Source organism: Centruroides sculpturatus, unplaced genomic scaffold (assembly GCF_000671375.1).
Source record: "Centruroides sculpturatus isolate CEXI.00-Female unplaced genomic scaffold, Cexi_2.0 scaffold1258, whole genome shotgun sequence".
Lineage (NCBI taxonomy): Eukaryota > Metazoa > Arthropoda > Arachnida > Scorpiones > Buthidae > Centruroides > Centruroides sculpturatus.
The window spans coordinates 1-12,030 of NW_019385552.1; the positions used below are offsets into that span (position 1 = coordinate 1).

General features: G+C 31.1%; 2 protein-coding genes across 4 annotated transcripts; both read left to right on the top strand.

The window, feature by feature from the left end:
• Positions 1–261: 261 nt before the first annotated feature.
• Positions 262–4,866, top strand: LOC111640059 (cadherin-89D-like). 2 transcript variants are annotated; one of them, XM_023386066.1, is made up of 12 exons: positions 262–442; positions 746–917; positions 993–1,121; positions 1,202–1,368; positions 3,083–3,301; positions 3,387–3,475; positions 3,549–3,632; positions 3,710–3,778; positions 3,861–4,055; positions 4,139–4,288; positions 4,366–4,551; positions 4,631–4,866. In XM_023386066.1, the coding sequence occupies exons 2-12, from the start codon at positions 782–784 to the stop codon at positions 4,710–4,712; spliced, it is 1,506 nt and encodes a 501-aa protein (XP_023241834.1). In that variant the 5' UTR covers positions 262–442; positions 746–781; the 3' UTR covers positions 4,713–4,866. The 2 variants fall into 2 exon arrangements, with proteins under 2 accessions (XP_023241834.1, XP_023241833.1); XM_023386065.1 differs by having other exon boundaries at positions 263–442; positions 4,136–4,288; positions 4,631–4,865.
• A 1,077-nt stretch (positions 4,867–5,943) lies between these two features.
• Positions 5,944–8,173, top strand: LOC111640060 (protein spaetzle 4-like). Of its 2 annotated transcripts, none has more exons than XM_023386067.1 (5): positions 5,944–6,334; positions 6,841–6,974; positions 7,055–7,540; positions 7,645–7,767; positions 7,838–8,173. In XM_023386067.1, the coding sequence occupies exons 1-5, from the start codon at positions 6,314–6,316 to the stop codon at positions 8,019–8,021; spliced, it is 948 nt and encodes a 315-aa protein (XP_023241835.1). In that variant the 5' UTR covers positions 5,944–6,313; the 3' UTR covers positions 8,022–8,173. The 2 variants fall into 2 exon arrangements, with proteins under 2 accessions (XP_023241835.1, XP_023241836.1); XM_023386068.1 differs by having other exon boundaries at positions 7,645–7,771; positions 7,838–7,920.
• The last annotated feature ends 3,857 nt before the right edge of the window (positions 8,174–12,030 follow it).

The window sequence follows — 12,030 nt, forward strand, 5'->3', positions numbered from 1 at the left end:
ATATGTTTAGAATAATTGTATTAGATATGCTACAAATGAGTGGGAGTTTCCACCTACACAAATATGAATCCCACTCAAACTACTATTTAATCTTTACCTATCCATTAGCATTTAAACCATAAAAGGCATTAGAACAAGGAATGACAAGAATGTTGTTAGAGTTACTATCATATATTAACTGAGCTGGATTTAAATTTCAATTAATGTTTTGAAATTTTGTGTATGTGCTGTAATTATGCTATTTATAACAATGACAATATGAGTTATATATGTAAATCCACATTTTTAATTAGATAAAGAAGAAGTAGATTCATTTGAGGTCGATCCTAAAAATGGTGAAGTGAGATTGGTGAAAGCTCTCGATAGTGTACAACAAAGTTTTTATCGTCTCTTTGTAACAGCAACTGTGGATACCATTCCTCCAAAATCAGACAGTACAGAAGTAACTCTTTTATATTCACTTATTAAAAAAAATAAATTATAAATAAAGTATTAATTAATTATCATGAATAAAAATATTTTTCATTAATTGTTGGATGTATGAAACATTTATTTACTAGTAATTTAATTAAGATTTGCATTAAAAAATTGCAATAAATTGTAAAATGAAATAAACCTTATATTTTATAATTTCAAGCAAATAATTTAGAACATAATAATAAAAAGTTAAAAAATTTAGATAAACATAATTAAAAATGTTTTAATAATATATATTTGTACTTAATTGATAAATTGGCTCTTTCAGGTTAACATTATTGTTGGAACAGGACAAGGAGTAAGAATGTTTCCAACACGTCTCTATGAAGTAACTGTTTTTGAGAATCAGTTAGCTCCTATGATTATTTTAGATCTAAATTCAACAGATGAAATTTCACAACATTCCGTAAGATATTCTATTGTGGGACATAACTATAATGGTAAATACTAATTAGAAAAATAGTCTTGTTATTAACTTTAATTCTTATATTAAAAATATTATGAAATATTTATAGGTCTTTTTATGATGGAAAAAGAAAATGGAAGATTATCAGTTACAGAAAGTTTAGATAGAGAACTTAAAGATAGGTACACATTAAAAGTTAGAGCTGAAAAGGGAAGACGTGTTGGCAGAGACATAAGAAGTTAGTTAATATTTGTTTTAAACAAACATAATAAGTCAATTTAATTTTTAAAATAAAATGTTTATATATTAATTTTATAGGTAAAACAGATGATATTTCTTATCATCTTGCTTATGATGAAGCATTAGTGGTGATTGAAGTAGGTGATGAGAATGATAATCCTCCCATTTTTGAAACAAATGGTAAACCTGTTGTTGCAGCTGTTCCTTTAGAAGCCAGTTTTGGTTATCAAGTTGTAAAATTAAAGGTAACCTTTTCAGTTAAAATAGCATTATGATGATTAATTACAAGAGGAAAAGCAAATGAATGTTTTTAAGATTCTATATTAATTTATTTAAAAAAAATTTTTGCTTATTTTATAAACCATCCTAAGGTTTAAATTCAAAAGCTGATGATGGCTTATACAGTACCTCAGGATACAAACACCTCAGGATACAAATACCCCAGCATACGAAATTTTCAGGATACGGCATGAAATTCGAACATATTTTTACTCCACGATATGAACAAAACTCACCATATGACATTACATTAGTTTGCAGTGCCATTTTTTTTATTCACTTCTGTTCATCGGTCTCAGTCTGCGTGTTTGCTTTGTCGTGGAAGGATCTCGCTCGATANACGAACAAAAACTCACCATACGACGTTACATTAGTTCGCAGCGCCAGTTTTTATTCACTTCTGTTCATCGGTCTCAGTCCCGCGTTTGCTTCGTCGTGGAAGGATTTCGCTCGATAAAGGAAATCTTGAGGTATTATCAGAAAGTGATCGATTTTATTGGAAAAAAACATCCCGAAAAGGTTCACACTGGCTGTATTGCCGCTCGGAGTAACGACATTTGCCTAAGTTATTTTAGAATCATTTTAAAAAGCAGGCAAAGCCAAAACCTCTTTGGATAGATATTTTACTGAGCGACCCCTAGCCAGTGAAAGTTCTGATGGAAGTGAAGGAAAAAAAGCAAAAAGCAGCGAATGAAAATTAAAACAAAAAAATATAAAAAACAACACTAATTTTTTTTATCTTTTCCTTTTAAGTTATTGTTATATTATGTTATGTAAGTTAAGTTTTAGTATCATTTCCCTTCTCCCTCTCTTCTGCCACCAGTTTACACCTCCACCGTCATCTATCCTCAAAGGTAAAGTGCAAATAAAAACTACATTTTTTTATCAATTATTATTCTATTATGGTAATACATTTACAACTACAAAACATATTTTTCAGTGTTTTCCTTACTATAGTTTTTTTTTTTTAATGTACTACTTAGCTTTAATTTGAGTGTTTTTCGTGTTGGAATGAATTATTTGGTTTTACATGTAATCGTATGGGGACAAAATGATTCCCCTTACTACATTTTCATGATATGATCTCAGTTTCGGAACAGATTAATTTCGTATCCTGAGGTACCACTGTAATCCAAAAACATTCCTTTTTTTCAGTAAATTAAAATTGTATTGTACTTTTTTCTATTTACTGTATTTTATGGTATATAAGATGCATGTCATTTCAGCTATCCTATATCTTTGGTAATCAATCTCAAATTTTCTTACTATATTATGGTTTAAAAATAAATAAAAAAAATTAAAATTAGAATACACACTTTTATTTGTTAGGGAAAAAATAGAAATTTAAAAGAAATAATTCACAATTAAAATTTTTCATTAAAATATTCAACATGAATACATGCAAAAAGCTGCTTACCTATAGCAAAAAATAATAATGTGTTTAAACAATAGTATTTTTATTAAAGAACTGAACTTGGTAAAGATCACCTTTAACCTACTGAAGGCTGTTTGGTGAATTCATTAATTAGCCTATGGGAGATTGCAACTTCACATATAAGATGCAAGGCTGTTTTTGAGCCTGTTTTTTATGTAACAAAAGTTGCATATTCTATGCTGTAAAATATGGTAATTATCTAGTTTTCGTTTTTTAATTTAATTATAACAATATGTGTATTTTAGGCAAATGATGCAGATATTGGTTATAATAAAGCCATTCGTTATGAGATTATTCGAAAATCTGAAGACTCATCTATGAAATTTCACATTGATCCCATTACCGGAGTGATACGCTCTATGATAACATTTGCTCTAGATGGTGGACGTATTTATGGTTTTGATGTGAAAGCATCAGACAGAGAAGGGAGCGAACATGGTCATTCTGCAATTGTTAATGTTTTTGTAAGTTTCTCAAATATAAGGTGAATGTAAAGTTATAGAAACATTGCAGTTATTCTAACAATTAAAATTTTTATTCATTGAATAGATATATGTGTTACCAGAAACCAAACTTGTAATGTTTGTTGCTGCAACAACTCCTCTTGTTATTGAAGAGAATGTTAATAAAATGCTCAGGTAATTACATTGATTAAATTCATAATAAATTTTTTAATTTATAATTTTTAACGTGTTATATTTTTTTCTTTAGTTATCTCAGTAATATTACAGCTATGGATGTAAAAATGGCCAAATTAGAACCCCATCATGAAGGGGAAAAGGAACATCCAGATATGTATGTAAAAAACATTGATTAAATTGAAATTATTCAATAATATTAAGAATTAAATACAACTTTTGCTTAAATTTTAGGACTGATATTTTCTTATATGCTATTGATCATCAAACTAATGATGTTATAGAAACAGAAACATTATTGAGGTAATTTACTGTATATAAAGTGTTTTGTGTAATTATAAATTATTGCAATTTGATTATAATTTTATTTTTTAAAATATCTTAGTGCACTGAAGAAACATTCCCATTCAATTATCAATTATTTGGATCAATTCAAAATACGTCACATCCAGGGTGTATCGGTTCAAGAAAAAATTAGCCAAATGGGTACAACAGAAATTGCCATTATAGCACTTAGCAGTGTCATATTTTTGGGAGCTATTTTAGGCATTGGACTGTTATGTTCTTCATGCAAAAAAAGGTTTGAATTGAAAATTGCCTATACCTTGAAATATTAAATTCTAGTTTGTACTGTTAAGTTTTATTTATATATTATTCTAGTAGAAAACCTCGATATGGACAGAAACAATGGGAACATCAAAAATTGTATAGCATAAAAAATCCTCTAATGAGTAAGAGTTTAGGTAATCCGTACGGACAACATACTCCTTCAGGAACAATAGCAAATTTAAAAACAATGTATTCAAATGGAATGTATGTATTTTTTTTATTAAGTATATGATATATAATATTTTTACTTCTTTATTATTAACTTTTGCAACATGTTACAGAGGAGACTATGCGGATAGTCTGAACGATGATAGTTCGCTAAAGCGAAACATGAATCGGCGATCACGTCAACACGTACCTCCCGACGGAGCATCGTCTCTCAATCCTTCCAGGAGTCCGAGATTTGAAAGATATAAGAAAAATGAAAATAACCAATGGTATGATATGAAAGATGGAATTGACTCTGTGTAAGTTTTTATTAATTAAGAATTTGTTACTTATTTTTAATCTAAGCAAAGTTAAAAATATAAATTTTTAATATTGCAGCATTTCGGGGGTATCCAAAGGATCAGCTTTTAACAGTTGGTCATCGCTTCAATCACATAACAATCCAGTAACTGAACTGTGACAATTTTAGTTTTAAAAAATTTATTTGCCAAGAAGAATTATATTATTACATCAATTCTAACATTTAGACACTAAAAAAAATATTTCAGAAAACTCACAGAATGTTGCCAATGATGACAACAATGTATTTTTACTTAATATTTTTTTAATATGTATATGTCTGTAAATATTTTAAATGCTATATTATAAAATAAATAAATAAAAATATTTCTATAAAAATGCCTCTTTTATATTGTGAGTTAGCATTAAGTGATTTAAAATATAAGATAATTTATAACATCTACATTGCCAAACGTATCCTTTAATATATGTATACTTTAAAATAAAAACATTACAAAGTTTCAATGAACCCAATAAAGTTATGTAATGTCAGAAGATCTAACATCATCCATTTTTTATGTATTACCTAGAAGAGGTACAACTGGGTTTATCCAACCTAAATAGGCCACTAGCAAAACTAATATATATGCAGACAAGGTAGTAGTTTTGGACACCTGGATTCAAAGTTAATAAGCTTATTTTATTAGGGATCAAGTAGATCCTAGTTCATTTCTGTATATACTTTTTTTTTTGTTAATTGTGGATTAGTTTATTAATTCATTGCTAATTTAATGTCAATGTGTTAAATTGCAATGACTGAAGAGAAAACAATTCAAATTATCTGTTATAAATTTGAATTATTTTGTATTTTGATACCTTTCATATGTTTAAAGTCTAAAAATAAATTTTAAGTTCTGCTATAATTTATCAAATAACCTTTACAAATACAATACATATAACTAATAAACATTTTTTGCTGCTATACAAAATTGTATGTACTTGATTTGAGTGTTTAAAGCTCTGCATCTAATATAAAAAATAATGCTTTTTAATTTATTATAAAAAGTATTATATTAAATTTTATATGAAGATCTGTAAAACAAATAGAACATTATAAATATATATATATATATATATATATATATATTGCTGTTAAATGTAGCTTTTTGTTTTTTTTAAATAATAAAATTCCTTTTATATATTTAATAATCAAATCACACAACAACCATATCCTGTAGAATCATATAAATTACATTTTGGAAATTTGTTCTATTTTTTTTTCTTTTCCTATTGAGATAGGGCTTTCCATATTGCTTCTAGGTATTACTAGAATGGGGCCAGAATAAGTTGCTTAAGTCAGATCCAATCTTCTTGACGCTAAGAAATTATCAAACACGTTTAATTTAGAGACTATTAATTAATATTCGAAGAGAATAGGGGGGTGGAAAAATAATAATAAGTTCGAACTGATTAATAATGTAAGCGGACTGATAAAGAAAACTACCATCCAGTCAAGTTTCCTACTGCTTTTGACAGCAAAACAGGTCACAGTCAAAAAGTTGTTCATCCTGTCTTGAGGGGGGAAGGGGGTTGAAAATCATAGTAGGCCACCTGCCTCGTTCTAAAACTCATCTCAAACGTAGCGGAAGTTAGTTGATATTGGTGTCGTTAATACGACAGACATTATCGCTTTGATTATTGTCCCGTCTCTACGCGATTATGAGGAGACAAACTATTGTAAGCTGCTATCCAATTCATGGAAAGTTATAAAACTATTTGCCCATGGCACCCTTCCTATTATTGGTGAGTTTGATCGATTTTTTAAATCAATATAATAATAACGCGCCGGTAAATGAATTTGCAAAAGCACACAAAGTTTAATTTAGATATTATATTTATTTGCTAAAATGAATTTTATGAAGTCACTAAAAGAGATCCACCCCGTTGTGTCTAACTATTAGGGCAGTAAGGCTATTTTACGCCTGAGTGAGATTCTTTCGACCTCCTCTAACTTCCGCATCTTCGTTATCGGGTCAAAGTTTAATAAAAATTTACTTAATACTACTATTGTATAAGTGTAGAGAGATGGCTACTGTCCAAGAATACCGTTGCTCGCGTAGTATAAAAAAGGAAAAAAAACCTGTAGAGTTACTTAGTCACTAAGATGACCTAGGACATCAAGTAGACACTATAACAAGTCTAGTGAAAACTATAAATGTTTTTGAATCGTTATGTTTATTTTGATGAATTTTCGTGTAAAATAATGTACACAAGTTGTATTTCATTTCTTTTTTTTCCTCCTCTTTTAGATAATGATAGTTACGCTATCAGAAATTAAAAGTCAAAGCTGTGGTCCTCGGATAAGCGCACGCCTGCTTATGGATATACCTTGTGATATGAACAAAAGTAATTACTGTACGCATCCAGGTTCTGCTTATCCCTGGTTTGTATTGACTTTTTTTTTTTTTTAAAGTAATTTTACCGATTTCCTTCTGTGTCTTAAAACTTTTCCCTCCCGTACAGGCAAGCTGTTAGGAAGTATATTTACGACAATCAGGGATTAATGAGAAGGATGTACGGCGATGAAGTGCACAGTATTGTGCTCAGGAACGAAATATCAGCTAGGAGAGAGAAATATGACGTAAGTTGGTCTGCTAGGTCAGGTTTCGAGCGTTCTGTAACAAATCTTCGACCCCGGGCACGACCATCTTCAGTTTCGAAGACTCTGACATCATCCAACACCAAAGAAACTACGGCTGGTAATTTAAATGTGACGTCAGAAAATTCTCCGGGCGATTTAGATGTAGAAACTTCAACAGCTGTCCCGTCAATTGCTACCGAAACTACCAGTTTCGCCAGTAGAACCGATACAGCTTTCACCGAGGAAGCAGTAAGTGTCGAAGACGTCACAGAAGATAAATTATCAAACACCATTCATACCGATGACGTAGACGAAACAGCGGAGAAAAATACGGAAAACGTAGAAGAAGAATACTTCGAAAGAGGAGTGTAGGTATATTGTATGTCAACTATTCGTTTGCATTTCGTTTTATAAAGCTCACACGTGTTATATGACCGCCAAATTTTTTTTTTTTCGTATATGTTAATTAAAGGAATGCTTGCCCCGTCAAGGAAGAAGTCGTAGCACCCTATTGGGCTAATAATACGAGGGGTGAAACTCTGGCTTTACTTAACGTTTATCCTTTTCAGCAATACGTCATATGGGAATCGTGTGCGTAAGTATGTTCGATCTACAAACTACCGTTACGTTTGCTTTATACTGTTACGTAATTTCCTGTTTAACAGTTTTGCAGGGGAGCAGATGCTATGCCGGAAAGGATGCAAGTGCGAGCAGCAATATCGGTTACATCGTCTCTTAGCTTTCGATCCTAAAAACGAATGTAGAGGAGTTTTCTCCGATTGGTTTCGATTCCCTTCTTGTTGTGTTTGTATTTGTTATTCTGTATCTCGCGATTCCGAAGAAGAATGAATTTGTTTGTGTGTTCAAAAAGTATTTTTAAAGACTGCCCCAATCGAAGTCATTTCGACCAAATTATTCCTCATCAATCTGTAGAGTCCAGTGTGATGGTCTGTAGAATAGCATTTTGTGATAATAAATTTTTTTTACCAAAGCCAATCAATTATATATATATATATATATAAAGGTTAATGTGTATAAGAAATGATAATATAAAGTTAATAAAATTTTAACATTGAAAATTTGAAATGAAATGTTTCTTTTGTAGAATGTAAATGGGACGTAACTTTATTGTTATTTTAAATTGAGTGATGCGGTCGGATGAATACGATAGAAATGAGTGATTTCAAGGCTTATTATGATGCGTTACGATATTTTTCATGTATAATAATCTCAATAGATTGAATAATATGAAAATAAACGTTATTCGGAGTGTGATTAAACAATTTCTCGAATAAACAATTGATACAGTAAGCCAAGGAACTTTTGATCTGTGATCCTTTTTTTTTTTATATATTAAAAGTTTATTTGATAACTAAAGAAACAGTTCTATGATCATTTTCAAGATTTAAACGAGGTTTCGGATGATAAATTCTTTCAAAATCCTTTTAAAGATTAGTAACAAATGGGAATATTGTTTGCCAGCCACCATTTATTTAGTTTGATATTGCCTTTTTCGCACTTAATCATTTTTTCAGGATTCCTATTGATCCTTCGAGGATACCATAGCAGCAGGAAATCCTAACGGTCGTAATCATGTCAATAGACCTTCTCTGCAACTTAATTCTTTGAGAGGATTAATAAACTTTTACAAAAGAATAACAGTATGGTACCTATATAATGGACTATGTGGAAAAAGTCACTCAGCACTGAGCCTGAAAAGTCCATTGCGCCGATATAGACCGGAAGCAGAGAGATGGGGACTAACCTATCCTGTACCTCGTCTACCTGAAGATTTATGGGATTAGTTATAGCTTCTTCAATTATGCCACGTAATACAGAATACCATGGGAAGGTACCTCATAACACTTCTTGATTTGTAAAATTAGATCATATTCCACTGTAATCTGATCAGGCTCGCTCTATGGAAATTAAAATAATGGAAGACAGCGAACTGATTAAAGATCAATCAGGCCAAACAAATAAAAAAAAACACCGAATAGTCTACTGGTAGTTGGTCACGGGTTCGCGCCTAACCAATGGATTGGCCTTGGTTTTATCCAAGTTTTCTTAAATAAAGACCAGCTTCCCATAAAAAGTCTTCCCTGGAGGCACCTTAGCAGAGCACCCCAAATCTGCCAAGGGGACCTTTCAAAACCAATAAGGAGAGATAAAGGTTTAGTTCTTCATCAATTTTAATTAAATTTACATGATACTCGAAGCGATTGCCTATACAAGCTTCGCATCTATAGATAATAGATCATGATTTAAACCTACACTGTGTAATTGTTGGGGTCTTTGAAGTACTACGTCAGCAGCGGCTTCGTGAATTAATTAATTGATCAGGATTTTGAATTGTAACACAATACCAGGGGCGGACTGGCCATGTGGAAAATGTGGAAAATTCCACATGGGCCGTATACAATTTGGGCCGTTTTTTCTAAATATGTACTGTACATAATGTATCGTATGGTTAAGTTTAATTTTAAAAAATTCATTTATTTTTTTCGTTAAGTAAGGTAAATTTCAATTTTTAGGTGTAATATGTGTAGGCCTGTATTTTATCTGGCCCTACCCGTATCGGAAGTTAAATTAGTTCGGCCGACCTGAGTCAAACACTACATTAGCCCAATTAGACCCAAACAGAAAGCATCCTGGAGAAAAATAATCAAAAACTACCTTCTAAACAGAGAAAATTGGTCATTTGTTTACAATGCTACAAACTATTCACTACTCCTATGAATCTTAATGCTAAACTACGGAAATGCGAGTTATTAGTTTTGTACCTAAGCCACCAAAGCGATGATTGTAGTCATAACAAATTTAATGGTCACTTATATTATTTCCTTTATTTTAGGTAAGTAAAAAATGTTATTCAATAATAATTTCTCTATATTCCAAACTATTTAATTAAAAATAATCTATTTTGTAGTGTGAGGCCGGGACCTCATCCATCTCCAATGGGAAACTGGTTGTCGCGCTAAAGCTAATAGAGAGGTTGCGGCCGACGTTTTCAATGCGAAAACGTGTACGTCGGACGTTCAGTGCCGCCTTCCTGTGAGTCTAGAAGTTTGACAATGGCGTTTGGAACGTCAGTGGAATCATGCTCGACGTTCCAAATGCCATTGTCAAACTTCTAGACTCACAGGAAGGTGGCACTGAACGTCCGACGTACTGTACACGTTTTTGCGTTGAAAACTTCGGCCGCAACCTCTCTAATAAATCGGTGATTTCTTTCGTAAACAGGAACTAGTGTAAAATGATTTGATTGTCGCATTCCCGGACCAAATTCACACGTCCTCGATCGTAGATCGTGGAAGGTGGGAGAGAGAGCAACCGGGGAGAGTTCGACGATCATCTTACAGCGAGTTCAAAGCACATTAGCCCAAAATTTAAGAGACCGTCACCAAATATTCCTGAAAATGCATTTAAAAAATTAAGCAGTATTTTAATACACTTAATTAATCCAATAGCAACTCAACACAATATTATTTCAGAATTGCAACATTTTAAATCGTCATGGAATATTTTAAAGAAAAATGTCGGTGAAACTTTCATAAAATTAAACGAAAATAAACATTCTACTGATGATCAAGTAGAAACTAATAAAGATGCGATTTTATCCTCTTACTGCATTGCTTCCAATAATTGCCCTATTTGTTGCTATAATATATTATTCAGATATAACATATTAAGTGGCGCTTATTCTATACTTGGTCAAGCATACAAATATCTACTGTCTGTCTGTAACACAAGTGTCCCGTCAACAAAGCTTTTCAATGTTAAAATTAAAAGCAGGCTAAGATACTTATAAGTATATCGCAAGAAAATCTAGAAGCCTTCGTGTTAATGTCAGTGGAGAAGGATTTTTTAAACCAAATACATTCTGATGATGTCATTTCTTTCTGGTAGGACTTTCTATGGAAAATTGTTCCTTATTTAAGTATTAGACACGAGAAAAAATTAAGTTGGTTTTAATATTTGTTTTTCTGCATAAATACTTTTTTCTTTTACAAATTAAACTATGGAAGAACACGAAAACGAATTGAATTATGTCAAAGAACATGGTAAACTTTATATTAATTCATTATGCATTTTCATTATTTCGTATTAAGCGAGTATCTAGGAAGGAATATAATAAATTCATCTTATTACTAAACGTTTTTTTCATTATCTATTAGGTTTTTTTTCAACACATTCAATTGAAAGAATAGCGGGCAAAGACTTTTAATCGAAATGATTACAATTCAAAAATATTTCCCAGAAAAGATTACTACTTTTGCTAATATGAATAATTGCATATAATTATATTTTTCCAGCTACACCTATACTTCCTATTCTTACGTATTCATTATTTATACAGAATTTTTTTNAGCGGGCAAAGACTTTTAATCGAAATGATTACAATTCAAAAATATTTCCCAGAAAAGATTACTACTTTTGCTAATATGAATAATTGCATATAATTATATTTTTCCAGCTACACCTATACTTCCTATACTTCCTATTCTTACGTATTCATTATTTATACAGAATTTTTTTTTATATTGTTAAATAACTGATAATAAAAACATTACAATATAAATATTTCTTAAAGTCTTAATATAGAATTGAGAGATGAACAAGATTCAAGAACTTAATCCAAAAAAAAACCCTTAATCATTTCGGGTTTATTGTTGAAATAATCAAAACACAGTCGAACCTCCACTAAGGGGATTATAAAAAGTGGCTTTTTGTTTGTTATTTTGTATGCATTTTTTTTTTTCGACGTTCGTGAAAAAATGGCCTCTAAACGGTGGCCATTATTTCATGTGTGACAACTCTATGCAGGTCATACAACTCTATGCGTTCCGCCGTTGAA